At 37.4% G+C, this 17,500-nt stretch overlaps 2 protein-coding genes across 3 annotated transcripts in view; both read right to left on the reverse strand.

The window, feature by feature from the left end:
* Window positions 1–7,425: 7,425 nt before the first annotated feature.
* On the reverse strand, window positions 7,426–9,935 carry LOC106867416 (small integral membrane protein 8). Its single transcript, XM_014912285.3, has 2 exons — window positions 9,756–9,935; window positions 7,426–7,597 (listed from the first exon to the last, which is right to left on the reverse strand). Exons 1-2 carry the CDS (start codon window positions 9,888–9,890, stop codon window positions 7,439–7,441), a joined length of 294 nt encoding a protein of 97 aa, XP_014767771.1. The 5' UTR covers window positions 9,891–9,935; the 3' UTR covers window positions 7,426–7,438.
* Window positions 9,936–16,561: 6,626 nt separating this feature from the next.
* Window positions 16,562–17,500, reverse strand: part of LOC106867412 (WD repeat-containing protein 91) — a 35,286-nt gene continuing 34,347 nt past the window's right edge. For both annotated transcript variants that reach the window (XM_089339962.1, XM_089339961.1), the window contains one exon: window positions 16,562–17,500. This exon is cut by the window's right edge and continues 916 nt beyond it. The gene's annotated coding sequence lies outside the window, so the exon portion shown is untranslated.

Consider the following 17,500-nt stretch of genomic DNA (forward strand, 5'->3'; position numbering starts at 1 on the left):
ACCATGACCACTACCATGACCACTACCACCACCACCACCACCATTCTCATTATCATCATCATCATCGTCATCATCATCATCAACAGCAACAGTATCACTACCACTACCACCACCACATCCCCCCCACATCATCGACACCACCACCAACAGCAACATTGTCAACAAAAGAATCAGCAACAATAACATCATCATCATAATCATCATCATCATTGACATTGCCATGACGATGACGATGATGATGATGATGATAATGGTGACCATCATCATCATCATCATCATCATCATCACCATCATCACCAGCAGCAATAGAAAATGCACAAAATGTCCACACAAGCGAAATACACTTTATTCAAATGCTATATAAACCTACCTGCAGGCTGTGGTGTGTAGATGACAGCAGAGACATGCTGCACAGTCAACGGAGAGAGAGAGAGAGAGAGAGAGAGAGAGAGAGAGAGAGATGCACCACTGCACACATTAACGCATATGCAGATGTGTGTCTGTGTTTGTGTGTGTGTGCGTGTGCGTGTGTGTGTGTATTGCGGCAGTTTCAGAATCTTTCATTTCATTGCCCAGACACTTTCTTCTCCTCTCTCTTTTTTCTCCACTGATATATATATATATATATATATATATATATATATATATATATATATACATATATATAAATATATATATATATATATATATATATACATACATATATATATATACATATATATATATACTTACATATATATTCATATATATATATATTAATATATATTCATATATATATATATATATATATATATACATATATGTATATATATATTTATATATAGATAGGTAGATACATACAGACATACATACAAACATACATGTATCATACACACATACACACCTATATAAACACATACATATGTATTCACACACACATCCATATATGCATATATATATATATATATATATATATATATATATATATATACTTACATAAAAAAATACATACATTTACATATAAATATATACATATATTCACATAGATATGGAGATATATATATTTGTGTATGTGTGAGTATATATGTATTGATACGTATACATACATAGTCATATATATATATATATGCATACACATTAAAGCTTATGTATTTTTATATATACGTACATACTTACATATGCACATACATAAAAGAATACATACATACATACACACACACACACACATATATATATTTGTATGTATATGCATATACAAAGAGAGAGATATACACGCATACAAACATGCAAGCACGCACACAAACATACATACATATATACATACATATAGACAAACAGACAAATAGATATTTAGATAGATAGATAGATAGATAGATAGATAGATAGATACAAATGCATTATTTTGTATTATCTTCATTGAATTTGGCTCAATCGAACTAGATTTCTTTCCCATTTCTACTCAATACATGATACAAACATAAATTTTTACATTCTTTTATTGAACGTTTGTCACTACAGTTGTTTCAACTGACAACATATTATCAAGTGTAAAGTATGATTCAAGATATTATTTTCACATATCAGTATACAAACCCTGCAATTAACTAAATAATTCTGTCACGTCCTCCTTAGCTACTTGATGGGCAATATTGATAATAATGTACTTCAATAAAGAAAATACAAACATATGAAGGCATATGGTGGACTCTTCTGTCATAGATGCCATTTGAGGGTTCTGTAATTTCTCGTTGAATAACCTGCAAGGATGATTTTGTTTGTAGTGATCAAATGTTCGTGCTGTACATAATCTCACTCCCTCCATTAAATCGAGAGAGTCGCACACAGAACTGATGTCAAAGTAATCGGAGAGCAACATAGAATGAAAATTGCTTTGTTCAAGAACACAGTATGCTCTCTGGTTTGGGAATTGAAACTACAATGATGTGATTGTGAGGACAACATTCAAACATTTAGATCATGAACCTACATACATACATACAGACATACTTCACATTATTCAAATGATGATGATGATGATGATGATGTAGGATGGTGGTAGTGATGATGATGATGACAATGATGGTGATGATGATGATGAAGGGGTAATGATACGTTTATTTATATATTTACATTCTTAGTGAGATGTATTATATTGCAAGGAAGAATATATTGACACATTAAATACTGTATTTACTATACTTCACCATAAACATACACTCACACACCAATATTGAACTCTCTCCTTACATTTTCTCTCTCTCTCTTTGTTTCTCAATCCTTCTTTCTCCCTTTCACACCGAACTCTTTCTCGCTCTCTTTCCCTCATTTAATCTCAATATAACACAGATTGTCCCCACATTTAGTCCCTCTAATCACAAGCTCCAACTCCCTTTTTATACCAAGCCTGCAATGCAAAAGAGACACCATAACATCAGTACCATTTCTACTTCTTTTCTCCTACATCTATTACTTCTTTCACTCCTTTTTGTTAAGAGGCATAACCCCGAATGTTAGATCCTCTCCTATTTCTATTCATTCGGTGTATTTACTTTTATCGTACACACATTATTTCACTTAATTCTCCCATACTATGTCCACCAGATGCTTTTCTTTTATAACTTCATATATTATTTATTTGCTAGTATCCACCTTACCTGAATATCTTCCTCTTTTGATTGTGCTTTATGTGTCTACATACAAACACATACACAAATATATACCATATATACGTATATACATTGTAGGTATACACATATATGTGTATACATATGTATATGCACGTATATATTCAAATATCTTTATACAAATACACGCATGTATCTAAACTTATATAAATATATGTATATAAATATGTATTTATATGCCTATATATGAATATATAAAACCATTTACACATATATATAGCCACTGAGAAGGTTGCAAAAAGCAAAGAAAGAGCTTTGGTAAAAAAAAATCAGATATTTAATAAATGAGTGGTATTGAACCAATGTGTGTGTTAATTATATTGGCTTAATAGCTCTCCCTAGACACAACAAAATTTGTTTCAACACACAAATTCACATAAAGAAGTTTGGAAACCAGATATCAAAATGAAAGTAGCTCGCATACCAACCATAATGTTCTGGGTTCAGTCACACTGCGTGGCACCTTGGGCAAGTGTCTTCTGCTATAGCCTTGGGCTGACCAAAGCCTTGTGAGTGGATTTGGTAAGACGGAAACTGAAGTCTGTCGTATATATATATATATATATATATATATATATATATATATATATACATATATTTATATATATATATGTATGTGTGTGTGTGTGTTTGTGTCTGTGTTTGTCCCCCACCCCTCTCAAAATTCCTTGTCTTTCAAGTTACTTGGTGACCCTGTCCGTGCTGGTGCCACATAAAAAGCATCCAATCCACACTGTGAAGTGGTTGGCATTTGGAAGGGCATTCAGCTGTAAAAACCAAGCCAAAACTGACCTCGCCTGTGCTGGTGCCATGTAAAAAGCTCTCTGTCCACTCTATGGGGTGGTTGGTGATAGGAAGGGCATCCAGCCATAAAAGCCCTGCCAAAACAGACACAGTAGCCTGAGGTAGTCTTCTACCTGGTTGGTTCCTATCAAACTGTCCAACCCATTGCTGCATGGAAGATGGACACTAAATGATGGTGATGATGACGACGACAACGATGATGATGAATATAAATTTGTAATCCATTTGTAGATGCTGGAGGTTTCAAATCTATATATGCAGGCATGGAGGTTTCAAAATCTATATATGCAGGCATGGAGGTTTCAAAATCTATATATGCAGGCATGGAGGTTTCAAAATCTATATATGCAGGCATGGAGGTTTCAAAATCTATATATGCAGGCATGTATGTATTCATAAGGTCAGGGAACAGGTTGTCTTGTATCCATGTATTATTTGTGTTTCAGGCCATTATAATTTGTATGAAAACTACAACATTTCCAGATTCGTTTTTATCAACGACTTTCCAGCCTAACTCAGCCTGATCTACAGGATTTGGAGTTCTTTTGGCTTCTCTGCTCCCTATTTTATAATGTGCAGCTTACGTTTATATAGACCTTCCCATCAAAATTTTAGTATTCATGATGTATGTATGTTCTGCATTCACCATAGTTTTGTGTTCGGATATTAATATTGCTTCTATAATCAATTGTCTATTTCTGTAGGGAATTCTATAAAGTATGACAGTATTTTCCGTCAATGCTTTCCTATTTATCTCCGTTTCTACATGTATGATGTAGTATGTCAAAATTGCTCTTTGTTTTAAATGTTGTTGGCACTCCATCACTTAACGATGTCGAGGGTTCCAGTTGATCCGATCAACGGAACAGCCTGCTCATGAAATTAATGTGCAAGTGGCTGAGCACTCCACACACGTGTACCCGTAACATAGTTCTCAGGGATATTCAGCATGACACAGTGTGACAAGGCTGGCCCTTTGAATTACAAGCACAACAGAAACAGGAAGTAAGAGTGAGAGAAAGTTGTGGTGAAAGAGTACAGCAGGGTTTGCCACCATCCCCTGCCGGAGCCTCGTGGAGCTTTAGGTGTTTTCGCTCAATAAACACTCACAATGCCCAGTCGGGGAATCGAAACCACGATCCTATGACCGCGAGTCCGCTACCCTAACCACTGGGCTTCCACTGTTTTAAATGTACAATGACCCTATTCTCCAAATTGTATTTTGTTAATGCAGATAATTAATTTATTGTATTATATATTGTATCATCATAGCAGTATATCAAGAAATCATTATATTATTGTTGTCATATTGTATTATTATATATTTCTGCACCCAAGATACATACCAGTTCCTCATCCAAATCTCCAAATCTTATTTCTCTTATGTAATGGCTTACCTCATAACTCCTCCTTTCTCAACTCATTCCACCTCTTTTTTTTTTTTTACTTCATTTATTGATTTATATCCTATTTTATTTCATCTTTTTATTCATTTACCTTAAAACCTCCTTTTTTGGCAGCATTTTCCTGGTTTGCAATCTATTTCGCATTGTCTATTCACATGCTTTGTTACTCTACAAATAATACGTCTTAATATGCCGATACAGATGTATATGTGTAATACATATGTTTATGCCTACCTCTATGTATGTGTGTACACTTTTGTGAATATGTGTGTATTTATGTACATTTATGTAGGCCACTTCAGACCTACTGACATATATATATATATATATATATATATACATATACACACACACACACACACACATATACCTATACTGATCTTATCTACCTGCCTGTTTTTGGTGCCAAGTCACTAGAATTACAATTGTGGTCAAATACATTTCTATTGATATGGAAGCCATCATCATCATCATCGTTTAATGTCCGCTTTCCATGCTAGCATGGGTTGGACGATTTGACTGAGGACTGGTGGACCAGATGGCTACACCAGGCTCCAATCTGATTTGGCAGAGCTTCTACAGCTGGATGCCCTTCTTAACGCCAACCACTCAGAGAGTGTAGTGGGTGCTTTTACGTGCCACCCGCACGAAGGCCAGTCAGGCGGTACTGCATTCTTCCACAACTCCTGCTCCTTTCTCTCCTCCTCTTTTTTTTAATCTTTTTATTCCTCTTTTCCAAAGAACTGAATCATTCATGTCTCTGGCCTATTTTCGATCTTTTCCAGCTTTTATTTCAGTTTTTTTTCTACCCTTCCCTCCCACAACCAGCCCCATCTACTCCACTCTGTTTCTTTTTCTCTCTATTTTCCTCTTCTTTCTCATCCTCCCCTTCTTTTTCTGCTTCTCCTGTATTCTCCTACTTTCCATTTTTTTTTTTACTCCCTCTTCTTCTCTCCATCCATCTTCTACCTTTCTGATTTATCCATCCATTTGTTTACTTATCTACTCATTTGCTTAACAACTTCCCTCCCATTCTACTCATCAATCTCTGCCTTGTATTTCCTCCTTACATACCTACCCCCCCCCCCCCCCTTCTATCTATCTATCTATCATTCTCCTTCCTCTCTGCTTGTATGTAGGTTCTCTTGCGACCATCTAGACAAATGTTATGCATAGGGCTAAATTTTGCTTTAGCATTTATATCTTGAAATATTTTTGACTGAGGAAGATATATAAGAAACTACTGACATAATTGCCAGAAACACATGTATTAAATACATTCAAAAGGGTTACTGAAGCTGATGATTATATGGTCAAAATATAACCTTTAACATTCAGATTATTCAGTAATGCCTATTTATTCTCATTGCTCCGAGTATAGTCATGTATTATCTTGTAGCTTCAAAATTTTGAAGACGTCATTACCATCATAACCATCATCTTTTAGCATCTGCTTTCTACACTGGTATGGGTTAGACGGTTTGACTGAAACTGGTAACCCTTTAGTATTTAAACTAGCCACATCCAGCCCAAACATTCTACTAGTTTTATACTTAAACTGACTAGATCAAGCTTCTCACAACTACCCTTAACAACAAACAAAAATAACAATCTTTAACCTTTTAGCATTGAAACTGGCAACATCTTACCCAAATATTCTACCTATTTCATATTCAAACTGACAGGATCTGGTCTCTCTCATTTACCCTACAATATCATTCTAAAAATAAACAATTGCACCATCAAAATCTTGAAGCCATGAGATAATGTACAATTAATTCAAAACATCATCATCATCATTTAACATCTGCCTCCTATGCACGCACTGGCTGGATGGTTTGACAGGAGCTGGCCAAGTAGTAGACCAACCCAAGCTACTGTGTCTGTTTCGGCAGGTTTTTTACAGCTGGATGTTCTTTCTGTCACCAACCACACCTTAGAGTGGACTAAGTGCTTTTTACATAGCAGCAACACAGTTAGAGTCAGTTTTGGCATGGTTTTTACAGCTGGATGCCCTTCCTAACACAAACCACCCTGCAGAGAGGACTGAGTGCTTTTTACATAGCAGCAACACAGGTACAGTCAGTTTTGGCATGGTTTTAACAGCTGGATGCCCTTCCTAACACAAACCACCCTGCAGAGAGGACTGAGTGCTTTTTACATAGCAGCAACACAGGTAGAGTCAGTTTTGGCATGGTTTTTACAGCTGGATGCCCTTCCTAACACGAACCACCCTGCAGAGAGGACTGAGTGCTTTTTACATAGCAGTAACACAGGTAGAGTCAGTTTTGGCATTGTTTTAACAGCTGGATGCCCTTCCAAATGCCAACCAATTTACAGTGTGGATTGGATGCTTCTTATGTGGCACCAGCACTGGTAGGGTCACCAAGTAACTTGCAAGACAAGGAATTTTGAGAGGGAAGGGAGCATTGGAGGAGGGGATCTTGTGTCAGATGATGAAAGGCTAGAATGTGGCAATGACAAAGTTACCTGAATGCCAAAGGGTTAAACCAGAGAAAAACAAACAGGAAGAAAAAGAAAGAAACCGAAAATGATGTTTAGGAATTAATCCCAGCGAGAAGTCCGCTGTCTTTTTATTAACGATCCATCTTCAGCAACAGAGACGTAGGTCTTGTTTTTTTTGTCATCGTTAATGTTCATGAAGATTATATAAGCCACGCAACCAACAAACATGGAGATTCCAGCATACATCACAGGTTTGTTCTGCAGAAACAATTGAAACAAAAATAATGAGAAAATAGCAAAAAAAAAAAAAAAAAAAAAAAAAATTTATGTATCATTTTTCTTTAATTTTTGTTTTATTTTCCTGTGCATTTATTAATGAGCATGTGGCTAAAAATTTGTTTTCCAACCACAGTGTGTCAGGTTCAGTGCCACTGTATGGTGCTTCATGTCTTTTACTCAAGCTCTCCAAGCTGACCAATGCTTTGTGAGTAAATTTGATGGTGAGAAACTGTGCAGAAGGCCATCGTGTGAATGTAAAAACACATAAATACATGTTCTTTTATTCTTTTGTTTGTTTCAGTCATTTGACTGCGGCCATACTGGAGCATTGTCTTGAAGAGTTTTAGTTCAACAAATCGATCCCAGGACTAGCAGCACTGTCCGAGCTTGATCATTGCCAGAGCAGCTGTCTGGCTTCCGTGCCAGTGGCACGTAAATAGCATCATTTGAGTGTGATTGTTACCAGCGTCGCTTTACTGGCACGTAAGAAAACATTCGAGCGAGGTCGTTGCCAGTACCTCCTGACTGGCCCTTGTGCCAGTGGCACGTAAAAGCACCCACTACACTCTCGGAGTGGTTGGCATTAGGAAGGGCATTCAGCTGTAGAAACTCTGCTAAACCAGATTGGAGCCTGGTGCAGCTATCCGGTTTCACCAGTCCTCAGTCAAATCGTCCAACCCATGCTAGCATGGAAAGCGGACGTTAAACGACGATGATGATTTAACACAAGCAACAGAGTAACTCAAACACGAAACTCTTGGCCCTTGAGTCACTCTTACTTTTGCTAAATATTGATAAAAATATATATATATATATACTCATATTTTGAGTTCTAATTTTCCTGTTTGCATCAACATACTTATATGTATATATGTATGTATGTATGTGTGTATGTATGTATGTATCTATCTATCTATGTGTCTGTGTGTGTAGTGTTAAATATTTGCAGTATACATATCAGTAGCTTCTGAAACATCTGGATTTGTTGTGTATATAAAGAGATTGTTTCTGGGATTGGTCAAGTGATGTAGACACACCTGATGAGAATCCAATATGACTAAAAAATCGATTAAGGCTATTCATAATTTTTTTTTTCAATCAACATAGAAATCGTTAAATTTGCCCTGTTTCTTTCTGCTACGTAAGTTACAAACACACACATATCTGTTGACCAGTAATAGTCACAGTAACAAAGCCACAATTTTGGCCAGGAAAAAAATTCACAATTAATTTATGGGATCCGAACAAAACTCCACTAGGACAACGTCCCCTCCCCCACCCGACAAAATCCTCCTAGGACAACCCCCGCCCCACAAAATCCCTGTGACTTTTTTTCTTGGCTTCATATATATATAGTGGTCAATATATACACTAATATCTAAACTGTACTGTCAAAAATAACAAAATCTGCGTAAATACACATTTCTTCGACTGTTTCCTTCAGAAGAGAGACTTTTGCGCCCAAAATGTAAAGTTTTTTGGTTTTTGTTTTAACTTTCTGCATTGTTAGAAGCTTTCTTTATTTCTCTTTTCATTCATTTTCAACACGAACATGAACACAAGATTATTTCCTACATATAAGCACGTGTCCGGAAACACACGTGTTCATATGTATATATATATACTGTATAAACGTACATGTTTACATGCTAGTATCACAATACACACATAGCAAATACAGCCGAGGTGAAGTCTAGCTTTCAGCCCTATCACAGTTCGATAGAGTAGCAAGCCAGGGCAATAATAAACTAGCAGAGTTGTTTAAGCACAAGACGGGATGTATGTTCTAGCTTTCAGCGCTATAACTTCAAATTCTTTACCTTGCAAAAGCTCTACGAACGGTGACTGCGGAGGTTGAGAGAAGGAGAGATATACACATATACACAGAGGTTTTTAAAGAAGAACGAAGATAAATAAACACATGTAGATATGCCGCCTAGCAGACGAGTAGAGTATACTGGATATTGTTAGTTCTACACAGACCATATCTGTAAATAAATAATGTCAGGATGGTCTCGAGAGGAATGTATTTAATCATAAGTGCATGCTGGATCAAACAGCAACGGCGATATTACAACAATGATAGAGTTAAAATTGATAACAACAAAAATAACAGAGATTAGAATAAAATACTCACAGGTTTAACGAACAATTCAAAATTGGTGATTCTAAATAACATTGTGGTCGGTGCCTGCCTCCAGCCATAGCTTGAGGAACTGTTAACCTTCGATGAAGAATTCGTCGTCTCTGCTTTCACCTTCGGTTCCGCCATGTTAGCATGTCAAGGGAGATAACTCTCATGGACTGAATGTTATATTGGGTTGCATTGAATGGATGAGTGGGTGGTTTCGGGGTCAGTGTGTGGAAGCTAGGGGTCAAATTGGCTTTATGACCGTATATTTCACTGGTCCCTAACACAAATCCTGATTGTCGAAACTCAGTAGTCCGGTTTCGATTCCTAGCTATTTGTGATGGTCAAATATTTTACCACTTCTGTTGTTTAACATAACGTCAATCTTCAACGGATTTGTGATTAAAGGAAGTTGACTCAGTGGTTAGAGCGTCGGACTCACAATCATGAGGTAGTGAGTTCGATACCCGGGTCGGGCTGTGTGTTGTGTTCTTGAGCAAAACACTTCATTTTACGTTTCTCCAGTTCACTCAGCTGCAGAAATTAGTTGCAACGTCACTGGTGCCAAGTTGTATCAGCCTTTGCCTTTCTTTTGGATAACATCGGTGGCGTAGAGAGGGGCGGCTGTTGGTCTTCCATAAACAACCTTGCTTGGACTTGTGCCTTGGAGGGGAACTTTCTAAGTGCACTTTCATGGTCATTCATGACCAAAGGAGTTCTTTAGCCTTTCTAATACTTGACCATTCTGTCTATATTTTCAAGAAGTATATCTCAACTTCAACTCCCACCATCCATAGGGATTGCCCAGTGCCTAAAACATCGAGCAATGAATATAAGTAGCGATCGTGATACCCACCACGAAGAAGTGATCAAGCTCAGTAACAATCTATTAAGCAACAACTACCCCAAAAGCATACTCTCCACTCCAATTAAGAAGAAAAGAGACAATGAAACTGATAAACTGCTCACAGTCTGTCTACCCTATGTGAAAGGCCTCTCCGAAAAGATACAAAAGACATGTGGCCCATATGACATTGTGGAGGTCTCTTCCACATGAAACCATTGGTTGCCTTGTTAATCTGCAAATTGTAAATATATATATATATATATATATATATATATATGAGTGTGTATATATCCAAAATTAAGGAATGGAGTAGGTAAAATCCAGGTTACATATGTTTCATAGCTAGCAGAAGCCTGGAAGTGGAAATTATCCAAACAAGGGATATTCAGCTAGCTACTCGTTGGGCCAAAGATACCTTAAGCAAAAGAAGTTTACATTGTCGTCAAGTGATCCCATGTTAACTCACAGGAGATTTGATTGCAAATATACCTTCTACAGATTACTCGAAGCTTACTAACTTCCTATACTTTGATCCTTAGATCTTAATATATATATATATATATATGTGTGTGTGTGTGTGTGTGTGTGTGTGCGCACGATGGGTTTCCACACATTTTCCACCTACCAAACACACTCACAAGGCTTTGGTTGGCATGGGGCTGTAGTAGAAGATACTTACCTAAAGTGCCAAGCAGTGAGACTGAAAACAAAGCCCTATAGTTGGGAAGCAAACTTCTTAACAACACAGCCATGCTTGTGCCAATTAAAAACCCCAACAACTCAGTGTTGAGTGATGTAATCTGTTATGCGGCTGCCTCTTCATACATAACCAAAAAGAACATTCAGGACAGACAGATGTACATAGACACCTCGATAGACAGACAGAATAGCTGTTCTCTGTAGGACTTAGCAAACTATACAGTCAGGAAATGATAAAACAACAAAATATATTAATTAGCAAGACTAAATTTTTTATTAAATTTTCTTTAAGATGAAAACAAACAAATAGGGATTTGATACCATTTGAAGATAACATCAGTTTTATGTGGATTAGTGACACTGAGATATGGTTTATTACCATGTGTGTAGATTATATATATACACTTACATGTTGTATGAACATGCATACACAGATATACTATGTATATTCATATATTATATACAGACGTATGTTACACCAACCTGCATGCAGACATAACTATACAAATGTGTATTAAGAAACACATCACGCAAACCTATTATATATATATATACACACACACACACAATTTTCTGCACATACTGTCAAATATAGAAACACATAACTGTAGATACTTATTTGAAAGTGTCAAAATATATATATATTATATATATACATACATATATATATATAGACACTATATGTGTGTGATGTGTATGTGCATGTGTAAATATATACAGGGTAATTCAAAATGAATGGTACAATGCTGTCCATTTAGAAGGGGTACCCAGCTTCATTACGCAGGCCTCTCTACATTGGTATAGATACATACACAATTACCTCAGCCAGCATCTTCCAGAATGTGCTGCATTAGCCATGCTAGGGTGAATGATTTACCACTGAGGGTCTGGACACCCTGACCTAACACCTTGTGACTTTTTCCTTTATGGGGTATCTGAAAAATAAGGTGTTCATACCCTAACTTGCACAGGACTTACAAGAGTCCAAGCAGTGGAGAGGCGACATGGTCAACCCAATTGATCAAGCTACACTGCTGGCATATATGTGACAAGAACTAGACTATTGTGTAGACATCTGCCATGTGGCAAAGGGCACCCATATTTGGAAACTTGAAGAGTTAACCTCTCATGTTACACCTGTATTTCTTCAATATATTCATTACAACACTCACAGGTGTGTTTTCTTCATGTACCATTTGTTTTGAATTATTCTGTATAATAATCAGTATTGCTTACAATAAATATATGACACTTTGTATGTTATCACAAACATAAAGGTGGTGCTCCAGCATGGCTGCAGTCAGATGACTGAAACAAGTAAAAAACATTTTTTTAATTAATAAAGTTCACAGAAGTACGAACACTCACACAGGAAGATCATCATCGTCAATAGAATGAACACAATCAGAAGAGTGGAGAGGGAATAAAAGTGAGATCTCCTACCCCTGAAACATGTTCACTGTTTCCCCAGCATCGTTCATATATTTTTAATGCGTAATGCAGGTAGACATTTAATTTGAGCTTCAGCAAGTGTCTTAGCTCTATCACCATACAGCAGATATAGTTGCCATTTATGTTTCTACACACACACAGAGTCTTTGTATTTCAACTGCAACATTCTTGACATGAACTCTTATGTTGAAACGTATTTTGCTGTATTTTGGGAGGATCGTTATGCTAATAATAAATAAACACATGCACTGATTCCATTTCACTTCTTTATTATTCATTCATCAATTGGTTAACTTCTTAACCAATCAACTAATCAATTGTTCAATTGATGGATTAGTCCATCAATCCACCAGTCAACTAACCAATTGTTCAATTGATGGATTAGTCCATCAATCCACCAGTTAACTAATCAATTGTTCAATTGATGGATGGGTCCACCAATCAAAACCAGAAGAAGACAAGAAGTAGAGAGGGTATGTCATTGATGAGATCGCGAATGGTAACAAATGGTGGGATTTGACAATACTAGCTGACTGAAAGATTAATCAAACAACTGTTAAGTTAATTGGTTTGGATGGTTTAGCAATTGACAAATAAATAATAAAGTGAAATAGAAAGAGTGTGTGTGTGTGTGTTGTTATCATTGGCACAATGACCCTCCTGAGATACAAGATATATATATATATATATATATTCTATTATATAACCAGTGAATGTATTTCACTGAAATAGTATTTCTTTGCGAGAGGTAAACAGACTTTTTCAAACAGCTAGTCGTGCTACTTCAGGCTGATGACGAGCAAAGACTCAGAAACATGTCCCTGAATGCAGGCTAGGCTGGGTGGAGGAGTTTGTCTCCCCCTCGCAAAGATAAGGACACAGGAAATGTGTCAAGGCCAACAGGAAGCGGTCCAGCTTCCTAGGGTTAAATAGCAGTAGTATATTCCCTTATTGGGACTGTCACGTTAAGTTGGCAGTATACAACTACTTTATATAAATATATATATCATATAAAAGTAATTCTAAGTGATAGAAGATGGCAGATGCATCAGTGAAAATTGTATTTTCAGGCCAAGTGCAAAGTTTCATAAGTTAAAGGGAGAGTTTCCAATGTGACAGAAAAAAAAGAGGTATTTTTTTAGAGAGCAAATGTCTCTCTCTTTATCCTTAGTTCATGAGATCACGGACATGGCAGAGAATGAAAGGGAACAGAAGAAAAGTAGTTGTGTTGCATGCACAGTAGGGGGGAAAATGTTGGCAGGGGGATGTCATGACAATTGCAAGAGATTGAAGTAGAGCAAGCACCGATTCCACATGGCTGCTTACATTTTCCGTCTTGCTGCTCAGCGGCACTCGAAAACATCCATGACCTGGCTACCACCTTCCGGTAGGTGTATAAGCGGCAGGTTGAAGATCACCTGGTGGTGGACATTTGAAGATCTGAAGACAGTCACCGTTACAAAGAATGGACGTACAAGAACAGCACCAACTGGACCTGGTGGAGAAAGCTTGCCATTCATTGCGCTGAGCAGCACAGGAAACCCTAAAGCTATATATATGTATTATTATTGTTATTTAGCCACCAGTCAGTTCTGACTTAAGTGGACCTATTGGCCAAGACATTCAAGTTAGTAATATTTGGGGGGGGGGGGGGGTTCTTTTTCAAATATAGAGATTTGGTTGCTATTTCTAGCGGATCGTACAATCATGTAGAAGTTACCTCGCTGGCTTACATGCATATGTGTAAACTGGTGTAAATATAGAAGTCTTTAGGAGAGAGGTAACTCTCTAAAGGGATATAACTCAGAAGAATTTTATCATTCAATAAATTACATTGATGGGGGGAAAAACTCTAGAATGTGCTGCTCCAGCATGACCACAGACCAAACACTAAAACCAGTAAAAGAAATACATACATACATATATGTACACATACACACACACACATGTATGATGATGATGATGATAATTGCTTTGGCAGTGGTGGTGGTGGTGTTCTCAGCTTGTATCAGCCAATCAAGTGATGTTAGTAACCAACAATGAAGTAAATGACTGTTGTTTTTTTTTTTCTGATGATCTGGTGTTATAGGGTAATAATGCAACTGTCTTTACAATAGTTACCACACAGCACACGTCAATGAAACACATGTAAGGGTTCTGTAATTTATAATGTTATTAAAATAAAAATTCGAAACCAAATCTCCAGTTTTATTCTCATGTGGACACCCACACACATCTTTTATCATTTACTTGTTTCAGTCATTGGACTGCAGCCATGCTGGAGCACAGCCTTGAAGGATTTTAGTTGAACAAATATTTCTTCTTTAACCCTGGTACTTACTATATCAGTTTGTTTTGCTGAACCACTAAGTTACGGGGACATAAACACACCAGCACCAACTGCCAAGTAGTGGTGGTGTGGGACAAACACAGACACAAACATACATATATATATATGATGGATTTCTTTCAGTTCCCATCAACCATATTCATCCACAAGGTTTTGGTTAGCCCAAAGCTACAGCAGAAGAAACTTGCCCAAGGTTCCATGCAGTGGGACTGAACCCAGAACAATGTGTTTGGGAAGCAAACTTTTTACCACACAGTCATGCCTGTGCCTATATATTTTCATTTTCCTGAGTGTCAAACTAATACACCTGCTTGTTGTTCATACACCTGCTTTTGTCTTGTTTTTGTATAAATTTCAGCTATATATATACACACTTGTATATATGTGTATGTGTATATACACACATACAAGTGGTTGGACATAGCTTCTTTTGAATTCTTCACTCCCTCGAATATATACACAAAAACAAACACACACACCCTTCCTAGCACCAACCACTCCGAGAGTGTAGTGGGTGCTTTTATATGCCACCGGCACGAGGGCCAGTCAGGCGGTACTGGCAACAGCGATAGGTGTTATTTTTTAATTATTTCCTTTTACTTGTTTCAGCCATTTGACTGCAGTCATGCTGGAGCATTGCCTTAAAGGATTTTAGTTAAACAAATCAACCCCAGGACTTTTTTTTAAAAGCCTAGCACTTATTCTGTTGGTCTCTTTTGCCGAACCACTAAGTTACGGGGGACATAAACACACCAGCATCGGTTGTCAAGCAATGGTGGCAGGACAAATACAGACACAAATACATACATACATATATATATATATATATATATATATATATACAACAGGCTTCTTTCAGTTTCCATCTGCCAAATCTCCTCACAAGGCTTTGGTTGCCCTGAGGTTATATTAGAAGACACTGGCCCAAGGTGCCATGCAGTGGGACTGAACCTGAAACCATGTGGTAGAGAAGCAAGCTTTTTACCACACAGCCATACCCTTATTTTTTTTTTTTTTAAACATCAGAAGCCTTGCTACTATCACTACCATCACCATAATCATAACCATTACCAACACTGCCACAACTATCATCATCATCACCACCACAACTAACCTACTCCTGCTTTTCCTATCCTCACACCACCACCACCACCACCAGCATGATGATGATGATGATGGTGGTGCAAGGAAACACTTTCATCTATTGAAAAATAACAATTTCTTATACAATTGTCAAAAGAGTTGGTGCAGATCCAGTCGCTTGAATCAACACCAATACGTGACTGGTACCAATGTTGTCATTCTGGAAAGGATGAAAAATAGTCAACCGCCGGCTGGATTTGAACATGCAATGCAAGGGGTTACAAACACCACCACACGCTGCTAATTAAATTAGCATTTAGTCTGGTGCCTCTAACATTCTTTGCCCCTCAGAGTTTTTTTTTCAACAGGGAAAAATAATTCTTTCTTATTTTGGCACAAAGCCAGTAATTTTGAGGGGAGGGGGTGAGTCAATTACATTGACCCCAGTACTTGACTGGTACTTTATTTTTGTTAAACCCCACCCCAATGGAATGAAAGGCAAAGCTGACTTTAGTGGGATTTGAACTCAGAATGTGATGAACTGGAAGAAATGCTGCAAAGAATTTTGTCTGACATTGTTACGATTCTGCCAGCTTACTCCTTTTTTATAGAGAAAAAAAACCAAACAAACAAAAACAAATAATAACAATAATATTGCTTTTTGCATGGGCACTGGGTTGAAAAAAATTTGGGGATAGGGGTTACTCCATTAAACTGACCCCTGTACTTCACATGTACTTTATTTATCAACCCCAGAACATTGAAAGGCAAAGTCAACTTCAGCAGGATTTGAACTCGGAAGATAAAGCGGTAGAAAAAAAATACTACCACAAAATATTTTATCTAATAACATTATCACCATTACCTTCATCGTTTAATGTCCGCCTTCCATGCTGGCATGGGTTGGACGGTGTGACAGGAGCTGGCCAAGTAGAAGACTGCACCAAACTTCTGGGTCTGGTTTGGCATGGTTTTCATGGCTGGATGCCCTTCCTAACACCAACCAGCCCAAAAGATCTATTTTTTTACATAACAACCATATGTCCACACTACGCTTCTCTCTCACTGTCTATCTTCCCACCAGGGGAAGCCTCGTATTTACCTCTTCAGCAAGACACTTGTTCCTGTTCCTCCATCATACTTCAGTACTATAATCACACTCAGTCAAGGTGGAGGAGGGTCTTATCTGGCGAGTAGTTGGTGCCCTCACTAGTCCAGGTGCCACACCAAAAGCACCCAGTACACTCTGTAAAGTGGTTTGGTATTGAGAAGGGCATCCAGCTGTAGAAACCATGCCATAGCAGACAGTGGGCCCCAATG

The sequence above is a fragment of the Octopus bimaculoides genome, chromosome 22 (assembly GCF_046866305.1).
Source record: "Octopus bimaculoides isolate indiv1 chromosome 22, ASM4686630v1, whole genome shotgun sequence".
Classification (NCBI taxonomy): Eukaryota; Metazoa; Mollusca; class Cephalopoda; order Octopoda; family Octopodidae; genus Octopus; species Octopus bimaculoides.

Bases quoted from the DNA above. Each gene is read 5' to 3' on its own strand.
- LOC106867416 (XM_014912285.3), bottom strand. From the start codon at position 9,890: ATGGCGGAACCGAAGGTGAAAGCAGAGACGACGAATTCTTCATCGAAG. The intron at 7,598-9,755 runs GTGAGTATTTTA...TTGTTTCTGCAG, and splicing joins TTGAATTGTTCGTTAAACCT to AACAAACCTGTGATGTATGC.